The following is a 22,457-nucleotide window of genomic DNA, read 5'->3' on the forward strand; positions in this document are numbered from 1 at the left end:
GCAGCACAGCACACCGATTTCTCCAGAATCGCTGTTAAGTCCAGGCTTCCCAAGAACAAGGATAACATGGCTTACCCTAGCAAAGCTGGTCCCCTCCCTGGGCGCGCAGTCTACCTACCCAGAGCCAGGGTGTTGCATTTGCTGTGGTTTTCCTGGTCATGCATAGCTGTTGCTGAGAAATAGGCTTTATTTTTGTATTGAGTGGGTACTAAAATACACACACATAAGTGGGATTCATATGCATACAGAAACAAAGCTGGCAGTCAAGTTACATAGTGTGTGTGTGTGTGTGTGTGTATCTATATATATGTATATAGTATATGTGTAGTCAAGTTTTATACTGGGAGGCATACATCAACATGATCCTTCATCAGAGCAACCTTGCACATCCCTAATAGGTTGGAGAAAATGGATTTTTCTTAGTCCTACTAGACACTGAGATGAACTGAGCATTCCTGTGTAGGATGATACTTGCCGACCCCCATGTTCTAGCCAGGCAGTTTGTCCTCCTCAAGGATACAGCTAGTAGTGAAAGCTGAGTAATAAAATTTTTGTTGCTTTTAAAAATGCAGTAGCTCTTTTAGGCCTTATCTTTGGAAAGGTCAGAAATGTACAAAATATGCAAAAGTGTAAAATCAGGGACCAGTACTGTGAAAACTGAGGTATCTACAGGACTTCTCGTTCAAAACACATTATTTTTAAAAAGAAAATGCTTCAATTTTATGCCTTGGATTTTTTTTTTTTAAGAAAATGCCAAGTTCTGTGTCTTACAGTGCATGCATGTCTTTGTTTTATGCACTGTCATCTTCAGTAGGACCATTTGAGCTGCCTGAAGTTTAGCATCTCAGAATTTTTGCAGCTCTCAATCTAAAAAGAGTTCAGAAGACCAACTAACTGAATAACAGAATTAAAAAATAAGGTTCCCATATGGCCCCCTTGCTGTTGAGAAATAGGTTCCCTTGAAGAGCTGTGGTACTTGCCTGGTGATCTTGGTGAGGATATATGAAAGTTAACTGGGGCTTTGTCACGGGACTTCAGGCCAAATGCAAGAAGGTGTTGAGTCTGTATATTCATGCCAAGTGGTTCTTAACTTCCCTCACTTCTGGGGCATCTGTAACATCCCTTCTTCAATCCACAGTGTCCATTGTATATACAAGGTTATGGACACCATGGGGGGAGTTTCAATAGGACAAGCAGCCAAGTATTTGGGGGCTTGTTTCTGATTTTTTGCAAGGAAATGAAAGTAATTGAAGTTTTCTACTTTCCTTTTTTGGCTGAGCTTTTATAACATGCTGAAGTATTTACGTTAATGTAACACATGAAATATAGAAAGTTTTACTGTACCGAGAGCTTCTGTAATGTGTGCTAGGAAACCCTGCGTTTAAGTCAAAGTATTTCTATTAGAAAAATGAGTGTTTGAGGGATAAATGTATTTAGTAGGTGAATTTATACATCATTTTAGGGTTTACTTTATATAATTTAGGTTTGTTTTATAGTGAGAGCTTCTTGGGGGGGGGCAGGAGACAAAAATCTGATTTTTAAAGAAAATCGGTGTCCTGGCCTTACTTGTTCTATTTATGTATTTGTGTAAATATGTTTATTTGTTAATGCCACTCTGAAATGACTGTACTCTCTTGTTGCCACAAGAGGGCTGTATTTTCCTATAACTAGATTTTTTTCAAAACAAAATTCAAACGCTGATTTTTTTTCCTTTAAATCATTCACTTATGAAAATGGCTGTGTATATAGAGTATGTAATAGGATGTGTAACACAAAAGGAGAGAAACAGGTGAGCTGAATGCTGTAAGCAGACTAGAATAGATTATTTCCCAGCAGACAGGGTCTCAAACCTTTCTGTGGACTGTGCCGAAAGTGTTAGGCAAATGCAAAATTAATATAATGTTACATCCTAGAGATGGAGCATACAGCTTTCATGGTGTTCTTTGAGGAGGGCTTGATCCCAGATGTGGAAAATAAGCCGCTTGTACAGTACTTGCAGTGTTCTGAGTGTCTGCTTCCCTGCAACCCTTTTCAGCTCGTGTATCTCCTTTCATTCTTTGAGGATTATGTTACAGGTCACAGAGGACCTCAGCATGTACTGTACTTAAAAAAATATATACATATAGTAGTGCTGGAACAATAGAAATAAACACTGATGTTACAGTTGAAAAGCTCAATTTTTCCTTTAGTAAGAGAATTTTTTTTTTAAACTTATGGAAGTTTAGCCCGAGTCATATGTGGTAACATATTTCCATAGTCTTTTCTTATGTTTTTCCATACTCTATATGTGACCTTGTCTTTTTGGTGTAGAATAGTCTGAATCAAGCATTAGTGACATGAGTTGAAATGCTGTCAGAGCACCAAACTGCTGACGCTAATGCACTTAGCTAGTGACTCCGATGCACTTACTTGGGGCTGGTCATTAAGAGGTCTGCCTTTGCTGGTAGTTACCATCCTGTGTTTTCCTAGGTGATATCTTCTATCAAACTTCTCTAGTAATTACATTATAGAGAAAGACATATTTCAAGGAAGAAAATGGCTATTTCCTGATTGCAAGATGTGTTACATTTCTGTGACAGAAAACATCTCAACTTTTTTTTTTTTCAAACCTGTTTTCTTAGTTAGAAAACACACAGTATCTCATTTTCCGTGACAAAGATTTTATGATACAATGTAGGCTGAAATCCTTCTTCTATTGAAGTGTCGTGGCAAAAATCCCAGTGACTTTTTAAAAAGTCACTATTTCATCCATAGTTTTCATTAAAAAGTAACATTAATACTTAGGGAAAAATCTGTGATTGGTGATTTTTATTTTTGGCAGATGTAAAACATCCTTTGTCAAGGATCACACATACGCCTTAACCTTTTGGTGTGATATTACTACCAGATACTTGTTAGAAGTGTCCTAAGGCCCTAGGAGGACAGGAAAGGACAATGCAGTAAGTGTTTTGAAGCCCAAGCCAAGGCTTTAAAGACTCAGGCTTTAAAGATTATACACAAAGAAATAAACTCTGCATGAAATGAATTGACATTGATGTGTTGAATGTTTAGGGACTTTATTTCATTTTAAGGGAAATATGTATTGTTTTTTGTTAGTCTTAGTGCTTGTCAGTAATTCTGAATAAATACAGCAAAGATGAAGAGTAAAGCAGGCTGTTGCTTACTGTTTCCAAACCAGAAATTAACCAGTGAGTTGTGACTGAAGCTTAGACAGCATTCCTCTCTGCTCAAAATAAGGATCTTGCCGTGTGTGCTTAAACTTAAGGTAAAAATATTGTAAGCATATTTGCTAGAATTAAGTAATGGGTTTTATACCATCTTCCGAAATACTAGTTATTTATTTTGGCTTGAAGCATGACCTTGCAAAGTGCCAAGCAGCTGTTGAAGGTACTGGTGCCCTCATCTCCCACCGGAAGGAGCACCTCTAGGAGTTCTTTAGTGCACAAAAAGGGCCTTTAGTGCATATTGTAAAAAGAAAATAATCCAGCTACAAGAAGTGTTTCATTTGTATTAAAGATTTTGTTGTCCTCGGGCTGTTTTTCTTTTTTCTTTTCCTGTAATGAAAGCTGAGTGTGTTGAATGCCTTGCCCACTGTGAAGTACGTGACACTAATGTTCATGTGTATGTGTTGGAAAGCAGTTCCTTGACTCAGTTATCAAAACACAGTTTTGCTATGTTTGTAAGAATTTGGATAGTGCCTGACAAATAGAGCACTTGTGCTGCTGCTATCTGAAATCCAAACTGATGTTGAATGTGTTTGCTAGTATTATTTCATGGTCTTGCTTTTGAAAATCATTTGCCAACATTAACCATTGCAATCCATGATCAGAAATTTGGATGGACAGTAAGGAAACATGTTATAGTGACGTACAGTAAGAATCTGTATTCTTTCTTCGTGCTTTTTTTTCCTGTTCTTCTTTTGCATACATTTCTTTTCTTTTTATTTTCTTTTATTTTCCTAGGTCTGGGTGGGTTCAGTCACAGAAATAACTGTTGACGACCTCTGTGCAGAAGACAAGGACTCCTCACCATCCGAACTGATATACACCCTTACTACACCTAGCAATGGGCACTTGGCTCTGAAGTCCTCTCCAAACAACAGCATCCTTAATTTTACTCAGGCTCATATAATAGAAGGGCAGCTGGTATTTGTGCACAGTGGTATGTGGTTCCAAAAATACAACCTCTGTTACCAGAATACTGGTTCTCTTCAGCGTTTGTAATCCTTTGAGGATGTCCTTGTAATGTCACAAAAATCTCAGAGCACTGGCTTTGTGATACATGTTCTCATAAACTGAACAGGCAAGGGTCCTATGACTATTTAAATGTGTGCCTACCAAGACCCCCCAGCTGTGTTTTAGATAAGAAGTTGAGAGAGGTACGGAGCTCTCCCACCAGCCCGGAGGCAGGGTGGAGTTAATTTTAGTGTTCTTGGGTTCAGCAGTCACTTCAGATCTGTGCTGTGACTTCATGAAGGTTGGTGCAGATTGAAGAGCTCTGACTTCAAGTGCAATATTTTGCAGAGTGTTTATGTGTTGCTGAAGTTGCTTTGCAAGCAGCGTAATGGCTGTAGGCGAGCTCTAGGTATTCTGCTCAAATAGCAGGTCAAGAACACGGCAAAAGTGAGTCAAGCTGTTTAAGCTGTTGTTCCAAGGGAGATTTTGACATATAAGACCCCTGTTGTGATGGAAAGGTAGAAGGAAGATGGTAGTCTTAGTTTGAGGAACTGAATCCGCTCTGTGTTTCAGAAAGGGTAAATGCACATCTGCAGCCTTAGGAAATCTAGATTAAAAGTAGTAGAAGAAATAACAAATTTCATTTTTCAGTGAGCGGGAGTGTGGGATGTACAGTAGAACTGAAATGTAAAACTGCTCAAGTCATGTGCCTGCTCTTGCAGCTGCTCTGTCTCTGCCATCCACTCACCGTCATGGCCAGTGTTTCATAAAGGACTCTAGCTATTTCACCTTCTCTGCTTTCTCAGTCTGGGATTTTCTTTTCTCCTTCATCTTGGACTGTTGCTGGAAGTGTACTCATCTTCCTGCCTCCAGCCTTGTCCTGGGGCCTTTCCTTACCTGGTTGCTGTCATTACTCTTCTTTCCCCTACAACTGTTGTTCTGTCCCTTATCTCGGGTCTTTTAGCATATACTAACTTTTTCAGCTAGTCTTAAGTACCACTCCATTTCATGCCCTCCGCAGTCTGGCTTCTGCTCTTCCTGCTCACTCTAACCTTTTCCAAGACAAAAGGGTTTTGGGGCTGAGGTTGCTCTTCTGTCCACTGGCTACTCCTGATAGCCTTGACTGCTCCAGCTGTCAAAGGTCTTCTGCATCTGTACATTGCAATGACTCTCCGTCTTCAGATTGTTTTGTACTGCAAAAGAAAGTACTACCATACTTTTGCTTTCATGCCTCTAATATTGATTTCTGTAAAACTATTTTCTTCATCTTTCCTCAGTGTTGTGAATTGTAAGTTGTTACTTACTCTGTGCTGCATTGCGAATCTGCTTCTTCGTTCTTGTGTTTTCCCCTGAAGTTTTGTGTTTGCTTCCTCAGTGATCCCTGCATGTTCTGTCAGGAGCGTAAATGCAGAAACAGAACATACCGTTCCTTTTCTGTACTCCTCTTTCAGTGTGCAAATTGCTTCCCTTGTTCCACGCTCGCTTGCACTCCAGGGTGCTGCCCACCCGCTTTGGCAGGATGGGGTCTGCCCTGACGCCCTGCCAGTGGCTTTCCGCAGGGCAGTACTGAGCCGAACTCCTGTCAGCGCTCCTTAAGCCTCAATGTCTTGCAGTGCAGTTCTTGCAACCCTCTTTCTGGCATCCTTTTTATTATTTCTGATTAGTTATTCCTTTAAAATTAATTATGCTAAAGTAATATATGCTTCAGCCAAGTAGCACTTGAGGGTTTAGTTCTGTTCCTGACTGTCAATGACAAATTTCTGATTACTTCAGTCAGAAAGTTGCTCTTTGTTAGCCAAGAGAGCAAGTAAAGCTAAGTAAGCATTTTCCTCCCAACCTGAGGCAAATCCTAGACTCCTCATTGCCACTTTAAATGTGCAACCAGTTGTGTGTTTTTATCAAGAGAAAATAAAAGCTTTAAAAATACAAAAAAATTGGCTTGATATTCCAGAGATGCTTCTGTGTTTGCTGCAGGGGATTTGTTAACTATTATTAACTTCCCTAGGGGAGTTTTTAACTATAATCTCAGAACCAACATTGATTCTTCTGATATGTTCATTTATAGTTAGGCAAGGAGTGCTGATCTTTTTGTTAAAACTGTATGGCAACCTCACACTTTAGGATACATGTTCATGTGGCAAAGCAAGCGGAAGAGCAACAGTAACTGTTGGCAGCAGTTAATGTTGTAATTTTTCATTATCTTTTTCTACCTAAATAAACAGTTTGAGGACCCTCCATTTAAAACGCTCTACACCTCCAAAAGTCAGTTCTGAGAAATGTATTTTTACAGGAATTCACTCAGTCTCCTCGAAATATTTTACTATCGCTTATGCCAGACTACATACAGGTCCTAAGATTAAAGAAGAAAATGGGCATTTAGTATAAATACATACAACTCTGAAATAGTTTGAGCTGTGACAACATATCCTCTTCAGTAAAGCTGAATGAGAGCAAAGGAGAAGGAAACAGTTAAAGGAGTGAATCAGCTTCCAGGTTAAATCTAAACCAAAATGAAAGCCCGTTCTAGTTGTTTTTCTCCCAGAATTACATCTCTGCCAAAATGTGGCTGCTTGAGTGCTGAGGTCCCTCCTAAGATATAAAAGGAGGAGAAAACTTGGGGCCAGTGTCTCCCCAAGTTTCAGCTGGTTTCAGCTCCACTGGGTTCAGTGAAAGAAGAAAGGTAGGGGCAGTCTGCTGATTTACCTCTGGGGGATGTTTGCCCTTCAGTATAAGCAACAGCTAGTAGTTCTTCCTTGGGATGGTTCTCTGCATTATGATTTTATTTAATTCTTAGTTAAGATACAAAAATACTGATCAAAAAATGGCTTCAGGATGACTTTTTATTTCATCGTAGTCAAAAGCAAAATGTGCGCAGTTTAGGTTTGTGTGTTTTGGATGAAAAATGGGGAAATAAAAGAAAAATTTATGTTTTGTTTTCTACAGGAGCAATGTCTGGAGGCTTCAGCTTTCAGGTTACAGATGGTTTGAACTTTGCACCTCGACAGATTTTTAGCATCACAGCTCGGACTCTAATAGTTAGCCTAGAGGTGAACAAAGGCCTTGGAGTCTTTCCAGGTTTGGTTTTAACAGATTATCTTGATTTCATGTACTTGAAATAATTTCATAACCTACCATGTATACAGTAATTGTTTAGGTAGCTGTTTGACTAAACAATAGATGACTGGATACATGGATATAGATGCATGGAAACGTCTGTCTGTCTGATTTTTAAAAGATCAGTCATGTTGTCTCAAATGTTCTCACTGTTGTATAGGGTTTAATTCTTTGATATGCATATGTGCTGTCAGTGATGGAAATAGGCAGTGAAATATATAAGTGCAGTGTAACAGTAAACTGTCTGGCTAAGCATTGAAAATTTCCTGTTCAACTTAGTTTAAAAGCTCAATATTGCATTCATAGAAATAAAGATGCAAAGCCTCTCTCAGCTGGTTGTCATTTTGCCTAGCAGAAGCAGGGTGAAGCCCATGTCTGTGGGGCTCTGAATGGCATACTCAAATTCGAGCAAAGTTATGGAGAGCAGCTGGGACTCACTGATGAATCAGAAGGACTGAATAGCCTTGATTCATATTTGTGCATTTGGAAATAGCTGGGTCAGCAGCTTTGTATTTTTTTTTAATGAAATCCTACTCCTGCAGGAATTGATGAGTTAAGAGAGTCTCTCCCGAGTTCCTTATTGCGCTGCGCTGGCAAGAGTAATCCCTCATTGAGTTAGTAATCTAACATTAAGTACAGGATTAAAAGAGAAATAAAGATTAGTCTTCTATCAGCAACATCTTGTATCATACTTGTCCTGTAGATGTTGTTTGCACCACCTTCTTTTTTTCTCTGAATATGGTCCATACAGCTGTAGAGAGGTTCAAAACTGGAAGAGTTCTATAGATCTTAATCTATGCCTTGATTTATTAATCCTAAGCAGAAAAAGAGTACTTCAGTTTCTTAAACTTCCTGAATATAAGCTATATAAATAAAGGCTTGCAATGAAAGCCACTTAAACACAGGCAACAAAAAATGGGATCGTAGCAGCATGATCTTCTAATTCAGTCAATATAAATGGGATTCAAATAAATCCACTTACAAGGCTTATTAATCTGTCTGTGATTTTGGTGTGTAAAGGTGCCTCAGGCACAGAGGTTTACAGGAATCCTATCTTGAGCCAAAGATAATTGTAAGAAAAATGTGCCTGATACTTTTGCAGAAGAAAAAGTCCCTATACTTTCTCTCAGTTCTCCAGGTTGGAAAATACAATATTTCTCTCAGCGCTGCAAGCTGTATTCATCAAGGCCTACAGCTTTTGCTGAATTCTGACTTACTTTGAGCTAGTAATACTTTTTTAATGCTGAAAAAGAACTTTGCTACCTTTTTCACCTTTTCTGTTTTTGCCGATTTTTTGAAGACATTCTGGAGCTGTGCAGGTTTCAGTGAGCAAATACTGGTACTTGATCATCATGGACTGACTATTCAAACAGTGGTGGTGCCAGCTGCTCATCCACATGTAAACAATAACCAGTGTCCCATTATATTTTATAGCGCTGCAGGAAATACTGATTTTGAGACAGCTTGAAGGATTTTCTCTCTAGGGAAGTGGAACTTGAATATATTGTGAAGAATTTGCCATGTCTTCATGACTGGATGTTAAGTATTCTCTCAAGCATATTGTTCTGCAGTTTTGTAAGCACATGTACTGCTGTCCTCTTTCCTGCTGAATATACCACATTTGTTTATGCAATTTATGGATTTCTTCTGTCCAACAGAATTTTGTTTTATTCAGTATGCTTACTACATTGATAGATAAGAGTTTTTCCTACATAAGCTATATAACTAGACTGTGAGGATTTGCTCTCTTCCGGGAAGCAATTGCTCGAAGAGAGAATGAGCTGAGTTGCTATTTGAGAAGAAGAGACAGCCTGACTTGTAGTCACTCAGAAGCAGAGCTGTCTGAGCCAGTCAGTAGGTGAGGTGATCCATAGCTGCGCAGCAATGACAGGAAGAATGCTCATGCCAGAGTAGTCTCCCAATTTTAAATGCAGGCAGTAAAAACAGACACCAAAATTATTACAGATACCAAATTTATTAGGTACTGATAATGGTGTTATGCTGTTGTATTCTGCCCACACGGTTCAGTGCCGCTGTGCTCTGCACCACCCATCCTTGCGGTATGTCTTCCTCCTCTCTCTCTTCCTTTTCCCAGAGTTTGGATGGTTTTGCTTGTGTGATGTCTGTGCTCCCACACTTGGGATCAGACTGTGGTCTCACTTCCCTTTCCTTTACCCGGTCTGTTGGCTAGCAAAACGCCCCCCTTTCTCTGTTCAAGTGGCAAACCAGAGCAGAACTGCTGCAGGTGCTGCAAAAGGTTTTCAGGTCTCAGGAGAAAAGTGGGGAAAGGAGGAGGTTGTCTGGGGGAGGATCCCATTTCACAGGAAACGGTGAGAAACTTTAGTATCTGTGGCCCTAAGCTATATTTCAGCCTGTGCTGTGCAGAAAAGTCCTGGCTCTTGAGTGAGATCAGGTCTGTGAGGAATAAGCCAGGGCTCTGTGGCATCGAGGTACGGGTCGCCTCCACCCTCTGCCCTGTACTGCGATGGCAGTGTTGTAATGCCATGTGTGGTATCATTATCATGAAAAATTGAAGTGGTACCATCCATCACTACAGCATAACCATTTTTGAGAGTTACTCTGTCTTGATCTGTTAGGACAGTGGGCCCTGATTTGCATAAGTGTGAGGTTATTGAGAAATAGCTGTGTTGTGCAGATAACATGTGGTCTGATTAACTGCTGCGCTCTGTTCTGCATTCCTGAACACATCTGCTGCACACACAACACAAGGTCATGCTTCCTCACCACCTTGGCACACAGAAAAGGGACAGGAAAAGTAGAGAGAGGAAGAGGAAGGGCACGTCTTGAATTAGTTACAGTGCTAGAGAATTCTAGACCTGAGGGATTGCTTTGCTTTTCTAAGGAATACGGATGCAGAGATGCATGGGAAGGCAAAAAGGGGAAAACAAACAGAGCAAGAGGATCTCATCTTGTTACAACAACTCTGTTTCAAAGGAGATGTGATTTGAGCCAGGATACAAGTACGTGTGAACAGGCAGAATCCTAAGGTTACCAAATGCTTGCAAAACATTCCCAGTTTGCTTGCAAAACATTCATCAGTTTGCTTGCTGTGCTTTTTCTGCTGAACAGCAGGAACATATTTTGTGTTATTCCTCTGCAAAGATTATGCTTTAGTGGAGATGCGTTGATAAGATATATATGGCTAGTGTCTGAAATTATATATTGATACCTATAAAGCTTGTTGCTCAAAAAACCCAAAATACAAGAAGAGTGGCAGAAGTGGGAGTGGTGGGGAACTCCTAGAATTATTCCTGTTTGTTGTTCTTCCAAATGCATCACGGTAAACATCAGATTTAGTTGCTGAGTGTATACCATGAGGAAAGATTACATCAAAAAGAAGCCAAATAAAACTCCTAATATTTTGTGGCCCTGTCATTGCTAGCTGTTGTGCAAGCAACTCCCAGCAATAAGAAGTATGTCTTTGTTTTTGTCACAGCCATGACAAAAACTGTCTTGGTTTGGCTAAAATCCAGAAAGGGCTCTACAGTCTTTAAGCCAGAATGTACTAGATAGTGCAGTGTTATGTGTTAAAAGGATTTTGTTACACCTCAGTCTCTGTCTTAGTAATACATCGTTTCAGTTCAGGCCATTATTTGTATGTGTGATGTCCTTCCTATTTTTAGTTCAGTGTTTATTTAATGATAATCATGTATTCATATTGATAAAGCGTAGTTCAGATTTCTGGTATTAATTGATTTTGGTTCATGTGTGTTCACTAGAAGCTGCTGGATTAAGGCTTCTCTGAGGCAGACCTTGCTAAATCACCCTGCCTTCTGTGAGCAAATGGGGCTGCCAGAGACATTAGCAACGGTGTCTTCAGCTGGAATCTGAATTCAGTTCTAGACATGTAGTATAGGAGCAAGACTTCCTATATGTGCTTTATTCCTTACTTGAGGTGGTTTTTTTTGCAGAAGCTAATGTTTAGCAGTTGTATTTCTTGTAGAGAACTGTATGTTTTTCATATCTGTAAAACAAAGATAGTTCATATTTATGGGGTTTTTGAGTGAAAAGTTATGGAAGAGCTGTATTATTTGAAAGTACCTAGGAAGGTAACTAGGAAAAGAAAAAGACTGTTAATCTTACAAAACATTATTAAAATTCTAAGTACCAGAATTAGATGAGTAGCTGAGTTAGGAAATATAAAACTTATTCTTTGTGAAAAATTGCAGTTGCAAATCTGAGTCACTTTTAATACACATTTTTTAGGTTCCAGGAAACCTATTTCACGACGTGATCTGAAAGCTGTGACCAATGATGTGACCAATGCAGGAAACAGAACTATAACTTTTATGATTGTAACTTCCCCAAAACTTGGAAGGCTGATCAGAGTAAATTCTGACAATACCACTCAGGAAATCCTCAGTTTTACACAGTCTATGGTAAGCATTTACTTTATAATAGTTCTGGGGTAGATTGTTACTTCAAAGGCCGTCCCAGTTGCTTGTTCTTTGTCTCATCCATCTATATCTGTTTGGTAACCAGGCATATGTGACCCATCAATGCAATTGCCCATATTTGTCGTGTCATTAAATATCTGGCATCTAGTAATGAATGCAAGAGGAGCCTTTGTTCCCCTCTTCTTGGATGCTCGCAGAGTCTTGGCACTTCCCACTGTTTTGCTTGTAACAGTATTTTTCAAGAAGAGTTGTGCTGCTGCCATCAACCAGCAGTCAGAGGTTGGAAGCCTTTAGTTTCTGGCAGAAGGAGTAGCCTTTTGCTGTGTGCAAACTCCAAGCATCGGGTTCATTTAGGCGATATGCAGTCCTCATTGGTGTCCCCAGGCGGACTTTTACTGACTTCATTGGCTGTGATATTAGGTGTTTAAAGAATCTCAGCTGTGATACAGAGTCTCATACTTGAAAGACTAAAAAGTGACAGCTCATGTAGCTTGATGGAAAGTGTCCTTTGAGAAACTGCAGAAAAAGAAATGAGTTACATCTGTGTGCAGAGTCTGACTGTAACTGTCCTCTGTGAAATAAGTTACTCTCAGTAAATTTTTTAGTAGGGGAAAATAGAAGGAACTCAATTTCTGATTTTATTGGAGGAAAGATTAAGAGATAGATTTGGTCCTAATCTACATTTACAGTTTAAGAAAGGAGCTGTTTGATCTAGTAAATGAAAAAACGAGAAAACCTGTTGGCCAGAAATTGAAATTTGACTGATAAAATCTAGAAACAAGGTTCACATTTTTAATAATTATGGTTATCATTAGACTTTGAAACAACCTCACCAAGGGCTGTGATGGAATCTCCACCTGCCCTGTATAAACCAAGGTGAAGACAGGATATTTCTCTTAATACTGTCCTTTAATCCCATTATGTTATTGGCCTTGTTGCACTAATTCCTGAGCTGAGTTCTGTGTTTTATATTATGAGAGAGATGGACTGTATAATGACACCATTCTCTTCTGTTCCTAAGATGTATGATTTTATGAGTGTTAGATGGAACAGTTAAGCATGTGAGACAATCTTACAGCTAAAGTTTTGAAGTTTTACTCTCTTAGCCTACAGATACAATCTTTACACGTTTATGGGGCAATGCCATGCTGTACTATGACACTCTTTACCTATAGCTTTAGCTCTTACTAATGTAACTAACTTACCTTTGAACTTTAAAATTTTTTTTAAGGATTTGAGCTGTAGTAATGTGCATATTTTTCTTCCCTGTCTGAGTTATTTGTACTGGTAGTTTTCACCTCAAACAAGTAGAGCTCAGGGAGTTATTGCAGGTAAAATTCAGGTGTCTTACCAGCTTGCTATTCATTCTGGTAGAGGATGGGGAATAAGGAAGAAGAAAAAAAAAAGATCCAAAATAAACGTTCACTGTCTAGTGTGTTACAGCCACATGAAATTAAATATCAGTGAAGAAATGACATTAATATTACAGATATAGTATATTCTTCATTACGTGGAAAATAAGACATTCAGCTTATGTTGGTTACAATATGCTTGTAAATCTGATTTGAATTTACATGTATTTTGAGGTTCTTTTTGAAGAAAAGAACTCTTTGAGTTCTTTTGAGGTTCGTTGACTTCGGTCTGTATTATGGAACTTAAAATTTCACTTCTGACAAGCAGCATGTAGCTAGATGCTGAAAGAAGCTAGTACTTTTGCTATGGTGCTGAACTCTTCCTTATGTTGTATGGTTTATTGCCTCATTGCAAAATAGGAAAAAAAAGGTTGAAATCACTCTTGCATTCCAATGAATTTGTTCAAGGACAGTTGTTTTGCAAACAATATAAGAAAATTAAGTTCCACATTAAACAGTTTAAAAAAAAAAGTATAGCACAGTTGTTTTCAATATGAGGTTTAGGGGTTTTTGTTGTTTTTTCCTCTGCCAGTACTTTCTATAATATCTCAGAAGTATTTTCATCTTGCAGCAAGCCACCATTTGTTCATTCTATTTGAAATCATTGCAGAGGTAAACAACAAAATCCACACTAGTGCTATTTTCTTATTAGCCCAGATATTAGTATGGGCTTGCAATTAAAAAAAACACAAAAAACAACCCCTCCCCCCCGGAAGATTAATAGTTGATAAACATTTGATACTAAACACCACAGAATTTATAGGATGCGTATTGTGCCTATCCTTGTTATGTAAATTTGCTTTCTCCAACTTAAACTTCCCACAACAGGTCTCTAGGGTTTATCCTGAACCAATGTATCCTTTTAATATCACTTTTGCATATTTTGTAACAAAATAGCCATGAAGAATTAAATCTGTATAGGGAAAGCATAAATGTGGACATGTACATAAGAGATTTTATCATGTCAGTCTGAATTTCTTAGTCAATAAGATGGGATGTTTTTGAGGCTGTTGAGAAAATTGACCCTGAAAGCCCTGTTTCCTACGTGATGTCGGTGGGGGCTCTTGCATTGGTTTCAGATTAGCTCTGTCTGTCGTTATAGCTCAGATTCTGCAGTGCTAAAGTGCTCCGCTGGCTGGGTTTTGGTTTTCTTTTTCACACCTTTCAAGCATGTGTCATGGAAACATGTACTAATGAATTCCTCCAGGGTGTTTGCAAGCTGCATAGAGCGTGTTACCGGTTCTAAACGTAGAAGCAGCACCATCTCAGATGGTGATCTCTTTGGCAATTATAAACTAACGCAGACGAGCCAGGCCAGTAGTTGCCTGGGAAGCTGCCAAGGATTTAATAGGTAGCTGTCTTCTCTCCAGGTCGGTGAATGAATTATCAAGTGGAAGCTGAATTTACTGACTGAGATTGAAGAAGTATCCTAATCTTGTGGTTATTGGGAATCTTACTGTACTTTCAATGCATTATGTTATTAATCCTTAAGTTCTGTTGTAGTTCTGGCTGATGAGAATCCTAGTATGAAATTGTTATCCTTTGCTTTTGGACCTGAACGATTGAATGGCTGTATCTTGTACATGTATTTATTTCTCTGAAGATTTACTGCAGGATTCTCTTTTGAAGCTTGAATCCTCCCTATGAGAATGACAAGATTTTCTTGCAAGGATCTACAGGGTCAGCCAAAGCAGGAACAGGGCAAGCTCACTTCCTTCCCGTCTCTTAGGTATCCCCCTTCCTCCCGTGATACAGAAATTTTTGATTAAGCTGTCCCATTGACTGTTTGGTTATAAAGGAGAAAATATTTTCATGGTCATTGCATCTCCTTCAGATTTCAGTAGTCTCTCACCAAGTACCTTTTGCTATCTACCATGAAACACATGATCCGTCAAAATCTTTCTCAAGCCTTCATTCTTTCATATGTTTTTCCAAGACAATTAGTCCAGTCCAGATGGTATCTTTATAAAGGAAAATCCTCTAGTCATATGGCACTCTTCTCTAAAGGTACAGTCCAGCTGAGGTCCCATTCACAGTTACCATTGCTAATTAGAGATATGTGTCTCAGTGTTTTATACATCCGTTCTTAGTGTAAGGTAGCTCTTAGAGTAAGGTAGATGAATGGTTAATGTACCAAGCATTCATCCAGGTAACATTTCCCCTACCTTCAAGTATGCTTGTCAGCCAACACAGATTTAATCTTCAGAGAAAGAGAAGTGCAAAATAATCTCTTTAGGTAAGTTATATATACAGTCATTATGCATGGCTTAATACAGTCCTCTATTGAACAGCGTTGTTATTTTTTTTTCTTTCCTTCCACCTCTGTATTTAAAATTGTTTTCCTCTTGTACCTGTGGCTTTCTTTACCCTAAACAGGTGGATGAAGGTGTGATCATGTATGAGCACTTACAAGCTGAGGCAGCTGACTGGAGTGCAGAAGATTACTTTACTTTTACTGTCTCCTCTCCACCATCAGCCCTGGACCTCCAGGTGTTCCTTATTGACATTTCATACGGAATTACCAGGCATGATCGGAACAGTCGTCTTCTAGCAAACACAGGTGAAGATGCTGTGCTCTTTGAGCCTCCAAATTGTTTTGGATCTCTTGGGTTTCCAATGAACAAATGTAAAAAACTGAAGGATAATTTTTCTTCAGTAGCAAATGACCAGAATACTTTTAGCACAGAGTGTAGTGTAGGTAGTAGTTTGAAAAACTGCATCACTGCATCTTTAAAAATGATATTAACTACATATGTTTGATCCTTGCTACTGTTGTAGTGGGTATCCTCCACTTTGCTATAATAGTAGGGATAATGAAAGCACCATCTGGAGCTGAGAGATACTGATATTTCTTTAATCCTACTCTACGCATCAATAGAAAATCTAGCCTCTTATATTTAAATCTGTATTTTAAAATAGTGGTAGTATATTTCTAGCCACGGCACATGGAAATCAAAGATACTGTGAAAGACTGTGATTTCAGTTTCTTTTCTGAGCATCATCTGTATTTGAAATGCATATCTAATTGCCGAAACATTGCAACTATAAAATATTCAATTTCTAAGATTCTGCTTTTCTTTCTGCTAGGTGCCATTGTCCAGGAAGGAGGTAAAGTCTTAATCAACAAAACAAATTTAGATGCTTCAAATCTACTGATTAAGTTACCTGAGGTACAACGCTCCATGTATGAAATCTGGTATCAAGTTGTATCTTTGCCCCGATGTGGCATGATTATTGTTGGAGAAAGAAACGTTACCAAAGAGAAACCTAACTTCTCGCAATACATACTGAACAAGTTTGGAATTGTGTACGTACATGATAATTCTGAATCACTCACCGACAATTTCACTTTTGCTGTTTGGTTAAACCTAAAGAGCAAATCTGCTACAAAGCCCCATGGCGAAGTTTTAGAGGAGATGTTTAATATCACTGTTGTTCCAGTGAATGACCAAGCTCCGGAACTGAAGACTAAAAGGCTGCACTTGAAAGTCCTGCAGGGAGATGTGGCAGTGTTGGGGTCAGAGAATCTGAAAGCTGAAGACCTAGATAACCCCCCAACTGAGCTCAAATACACTGTTATTAGCAATCCTAATAATGGTTATTTAGCAATGAAGAGCAATCTCAGTGTCTCCATACAGGATTTCACACAAGCTGATGTTGACAGTGGCAGAATTTGTTTTGTACAGGATGGAAGTTCATCCTCTGGAGTGTTTTATTTCAGTGTAACTGATGGTAAACATCGCCCTTTATACAAACTTTTCAGTCTTGAAGTCATACCAATTACTCTTGTCCTGGTAAATCATACCAATGTTGCACTTCCACAAGGCCAGACATCTGTCACTATTACTAATGTTCATCTAGCAGCCATCACAAATGGAAGAAGCAGTAACATCATGTATGAAATAACTCAGCCCCTCAAATATGGGCACCTAATGATTGGAAATGAGCAGGTTACTAAATTTGAGCAGGCAGATTTGTACTCAGAAAGGCTGTCTTACCGCCTGGCAAATCTCACTGCATTCAAAGAAGTACTGGAGTTTATGCTGTTCACTGCAGAAGGTAATCTGACAGGACAAGTGCTGAACATCACAATGAAGCCTTTAGTGCAAGTTGCTGCTGACATGCAAATTTCAAATCGAGCAGTTTATAAATTCAGAAGCAGTGACCTGAATGCTTCTGAGCTAGCTAATTTGACAAACAGTAATCCTAGATTTGAAGTGATAGTGCCCCCATGTCATGGAAGAATCATAAAGAGGAGGCTCAGGAATGATGCAGTGTTTGAAGATGCTCAGACATTCACCCAGACTGACATAGATAGTGGTGTTGTGTTCCTAGACATAGATACAAATATGACAGGCATTGATCTTTTAAATGACTCGTTCACTTTTATACTCAGGGCAGATGATGTGCAGCCTGCTGTCGGCTGTTTTCAGTACTCCATAGTGCCATATGATCCCCTGCTTGTGCAGCGTTTTACAACTGAAGTGCCTTTTTTAACCAGCGCAACCACTTTAAAGATTCTCACTACCTCAAAGGATGAGGCACCGGTTTTCTCCCACAATGATGAACCTGCAGTAGCAGCATGGAGGACTGCACCAACCATGTGGCAAGGTCAAAATCGCTGGGGAGATCTACACAAGGAAGGTCCGCTGCTTAATCTGGCAGTGGGAACAAGTGGATCTACAGAGGCTGAGAGCACAATCCAAGCCAGTGCCAGGAGTCCCAGAAAGCAACCGAGTGAAAGCAGCAATCCCTGGTACATCATTATCCCCCTGGTCTTGGTGTCTGTGTTACTCATTATTGCTGTTATTTCTGTGTGCATTTTGTTAATGTGTCAGAAAAAAGAGAAGGCAAAACCACCTGTCAGAAGTCAAATGGATGCAATCCTCAGTAGTCCAGGTCATGGTCTGGAACGGAGCTTGACGGTACCGACGGTTACAGTGACCCCTCTCCTGAAGGGGGTTGAGAGAAGTACAGCCACAGCGTTCACACCAGTAAGACGTGAACAGCTGCTTCCTGCGGTAGTTTCTCCGCCTGTAAAACAGTCTTTGCAAAAGAGCTGGTTAAACCTTGATCCTGAAATGATCCAGTATTGTCGAAAAACAAACCCAACTTTGAAGCGCAATCAATATTGGGTGTAGTTTGTGGCCCGTTTTGGTCATGTGAATAAGTGTAGAAGGGAAAGGAGGGTATATATTATTTGACATACGATTTACTTTTTATTGTGCTTATTTATTATTAGTCGAATGATGCACTGTTTGTTAGCTGAAATCCAAGTAACTGTGAAATCAAAAAATCCTATTGATTACAGTGGCTTTAAAATCAATTTCCAATTGTTATTTAAGCAGAATTCCCATTGAATTCAGTGCAGAATTTGGTCCCATAGATTTTAAGCATACCCTGTGTATGCAGTATTTTTTATTTCCCATGACAGGGATAAACTAGAATTTTCCATCATGGATTATGTATTTTTAATATAATTACTTTTTTGAAGAACCAGATTTGCTATAAAGGTCTGGTATTCTGTCCTGCAGCAGCACTTCTATTTAAAAAACTTGCCACTGTTTTTCTAAGTAATGCCATTTTGACCTAAAGGCTGTTCAAAGGCCAGAACTAAAGAAACAAAGGTGTGATTATTTTGACAGATACTCATCTGGGTCACTGAACTAGAAATCTATGCAATGACACTACAGTAATGACAGATAAAGGATTGTGGTAAAACACTGTTACTGTGAGCCGTTGTTTGTTTTTCTGAGGGTTTTTTTTCCCCGTCTTTATTATTGAACTCTAACCTTTAATGTCTGCAGACTGGTAAAATGCATCCATGACCTCTAATCCACATGGCAAAAAGCATGTATCTGCTAGTCAGCCCGTCTGCGGAATTATCTTTGGGCTTAGGTTATGTCTGGAAGTATGTATCAAATTTCCTGCTGCTGACTAAGGGCTGGATTCTGCCTTCGATGGAGCAGACGCAGCTCTCTGGAGTCTGGGAGTTCAAGCAGATGACAGTAGGACTGAGTCCTCTTCTGCACGCTAGCACCTACTGTGGAGCTGCTGGCAGAAAAAGTCCTGTGAGAAGGTAAATGCTCTGTTCTGCAGTTACTCCATTTACCTTTCTTGTCAGAGAACTCTGATCACGTGTGCCTTACACACTGTGACAAATACTGCTACTCTAATTTTAGCTCTGTTGGTAAATTGTGCAATAATTTCTCTGTAAGGGGAATGTTTCGGTTTGTAAGCAAACCCAAGCTCAATAGCAATGTGCAGTCTCCTGTTAAGGTCCAGGCTTCCCTCCGTTGAAAACAACAGCAAAATTCTTGTTGACTTTAGAGGGAATGAATTGACTTCAGGGGAATGGTGCTGTGATCATAACCAGTCTTTTACTAAACAGTGAATTTTGATCTATTTTTCTAATTAGCTTTTCTGTAAAAACATTGTACTCGGGGTCAGGATCCCACAGTACTGCTCTGAGTGAACACTGGAATAATGTTTTTGTTTGAGCCCAAGTACTGCTATTTTCACTTTTATAGAAAGGATGTATGTGCCTGAGCATCCTTGGTGCTATTCATCTCACAATACTTTGTTCTGGGTAATTATTTTTGTTATTGGTGATATTTAGCTGTGATTTTGCTATTTACTCATTTCAATTATGGGGAGTTTTCACCAGTGAGGATGGCCAGATTAAGTCTCTGCTTATTGCTTTGTCTTGGGAACTAAATTCCGCAGCAGTGAGGGCAGTTTTACTAATCTTTATCACCTCTGCCATGGTCTGCCTTAATTGTGGTGCATTTTGAAGCAATGTGTTGTTCAGAGCCCACTTCCAAGGAAGAGTTCAGTGTTAGCATAAAATATTCAGTTGATGGAGTTAGTGGAGTACTAGTGACTAAATATATGAACGCTCTATATCCTCAGACTAAAATGTATTTGAACATTAAAACACAATTTTTATTTACCTATAATTATCGTTTTTCCCTGACGGCAGTGTAAGCAGGCTTGAACTCACCCAGCACCATCATAGTAGAAGGCTGGGATGTTCCAGTGTCCCAGAAAAGCTGCTGTAGACCTGTATTACAGATCTTTGTCTGCTTTCCCAAAGAAAATCTTTGGAACTGTTTTTAGAAACTCATCTGGAGAGGTGGTGCTGCCAGCCAGAGCAGGGTCAGTCCAACGTCCTTGTGCAGGCGCAGTTTTACGTTTCCTGCGGTTTCCTGGGACCTTTTCTCCTCATGCCAAGCAAACAGGAGCTTCCTCCAAAGGCCAGCTGTCAGCAGAGGATTCACTACATCCTGCCTCTGATGCCTTCTAGCTGGAGCAGGAATCTTATCCCTTCACACCTCCTGCAAGACTCGCTACAAGGAGGAGTAAAGAATTATAATCCAACACTTTCCTGACACTTGGAGAGGCTTGTCGCACATTTCCCAACACTGTGACCTTCCTGTCAACAGTGAAAGAGATGTTATACTTTGATACCTCCATGAGACCAAGTTATATGCCACCAATCTAGTGCCAAAACGTTGCGATACTGAAACCCGCTGGCATCTAGTGAAGAAATCCCCACTGAGGATGCCCTGACAGGTTGAATAGAAAATGTAGATGCAAAATGTGTGTTTAATGAGACTTTGCTGAACAAGCATCATCGTAAAGACAGGTAAAGTTTAGCTGTTCAGTGTGCACTGGCGATGGAACATAGCACCGCTCTAATACTGATGATGGTAAAAAGTAAAATCAGGACATAATCTTGAATGAGTCAGAAACACCAGCAATACAATTAGAACTCCAGGATTGAATGGAGCTATTTGTACACTATGAGCAAGAAATCATACATGAAAAATACAGTAAAAGTAGTAATTCTACAGAATTAGTACTGGCTTTTTTCTGATTCAAATACAGTGGGTTGAACTCTTGTTCTGTTTTCAAAATGCTTTTGGCTGACAGATTTTTCATTTCAAGTAGATCAGGCATTATAGAATTGTATTTTGAGTGCTGTTCTCAATTTATAAAGTGTCGGGTTTTTTGTTTTTTTAATAAAAACAATCTGATTCACCTAATTCATCTGTGAAGTATGCCAGCATTCGGTCTTCTCTCTCAGTTTGTGCTGCTGTGATATAATTGTTTGTACCAAAATACCTGCTGTCTTATGGGAAAATTCTGGTGAGAACCATATATGGAAAAGTATGTTATATCAGTGATTACTGAGTTTCATATGAAATGCAGAAGTAAAAATGTAATTGATAACTTATGATGGATTTTACTTCAATAGCCTGTCCTGAATTCCCATTAAAAAAATCTGATTGCCTTAATCTAAGCTCTTCCTATTGACAGTACAGAAAAACAGTTTCCGGCAGAGGATGGTTCATCTTGTTCTTACGTAGATATTTGTACATATGAGATGAACAGTGCTTCTGAGGCACCTGTCTTTTTTTGTTGACCTAAGAGGAGCTGAGGTGACTCCCTCAGACTGTCCAACTTTTAGACAGCCAATACAAAGTGAGATGAATCTTGTCTTGGGTTTCACAAATAGCAACGAGTATAGAAAATCCCCAAGAAAGCACACATTTTGTACTTACGGATTCTCAGCCTGATTCCAGGAGCAAACATAGTTTATGGTCAGGATCTGGTTTGAATTTTTGGTTGTTTCACTTAACTTTGCAGGTGTGTGTTTTATTTCAGAAAGATGGGGTTTTTGAAGGATTCCTTTTCCTACCAAATGGAATTCAAAACTGCAGTGTGAGAGTGCCTTGAAAACATATAATGCCTAAAAACAATAAAATGTTTTGTTTATAAACAACACACTAATATTTTTGTGTTTTCTTTAAAGACTGTCTCTAAAGTACTGCAGTGCAGACGCACAGCAGATTCCTGTTGCCAATAAAAATGTTCTATCCAGTCTTCTGATGTTTATTGTTTTAAATTACACATGTACAGAGATCACAGTAGTGCTGTACCTAGCATTTTGCCTCTAACATAATGTGTATGGCCAGAACAAGAGAGAGAGCTCACCATGCATCCAACTGACTGTCCAATACTTGTATGAGTGTAACATCAAGATAAATGCATGCATTTGAACATGCTCACAGCATTGCTTTGGGTTTATTTCAGTAAGTTTTCACTGCATAAGCCTAAAAGAATATAGAATTTCAAATTCTTAAATGTTAATACCTTAGCACTGTTTTGTTGTGAAAAACTTTTGGTTAATTTTTTTTGTCTTTCTAAAGTCTGTTAGATTTTTATGCTTAGTCAAAAATGTGCAGTCATTCCAGCCTCAGGACCTCCCTGAAACTAACCGTGTTTTCTTTCTCTGTGAAGTGTTTGCATTAGCTGTCTGACAGCATAGGCTT

At 39.2% G+C, this 22,457-nt stretch overlaps 1 protein-coding gene across 4 annotated transcripts in view; it reads left to right on the forward strand.

Annotated features, from left to right (window-relative positions):
- LOC135323492 (chondroitin sulfate proteoglycan 4-like) overlaps window positions 1-22,008 on the forward strand; it is a 40,928-nt gene extending 18,920 nt beyond the window's left edge. For 3 of the 4 annotated variants that reach the window (XM_064500618.1, XM_064500619.1, XM_064500620.1), the window contains exons 6-10: window positions 3,963-4,161; window positions 7,119-7,250; window positions 11,517-11,689; window positions 15,496-15,679; window positions 16,207-22,008. In XM_064500618.1, the coding sequence (XP_064356688.1) occupies window positions 3,963-4,161; window positions 7,119-7,250; window positions 11,517-11,689; window positions 15,496-15,679; window positions 16,207-18,260 (2,742 nt within the window). In that variant the 3' untranslated portion in view covers window positions 18,261-22,008. The remainder of the gene's footprint in view (window positions 1-3,962; window positions 4,162-7,118; window positions 7,251-11,516; window positions 11,690-15,495; window positions 15,680-16,206) is intronic. The other variant, XR_010385777.1, reaches the window with a different exon arrangement.
- Window positions 22,009-22,457: the final 449 nt, after the last annotated feature.

Source organism: Dromaius novaehollandiae, chromosome W (genome assembly GCF_036370855.1).
Source record: "Dromaius novaehollandiae isolate bDroNov1 chromosome W, bDroNov1.hap1, whole genome shotgun sequence".
NCBI classification, from domain to species: domain Eukaryota; kingdom Metazoa; phylum Chordata; class Aves; order Casuariiformes; family Dromaiidae; genus Dromaius; species Dromaius novaehollandiae.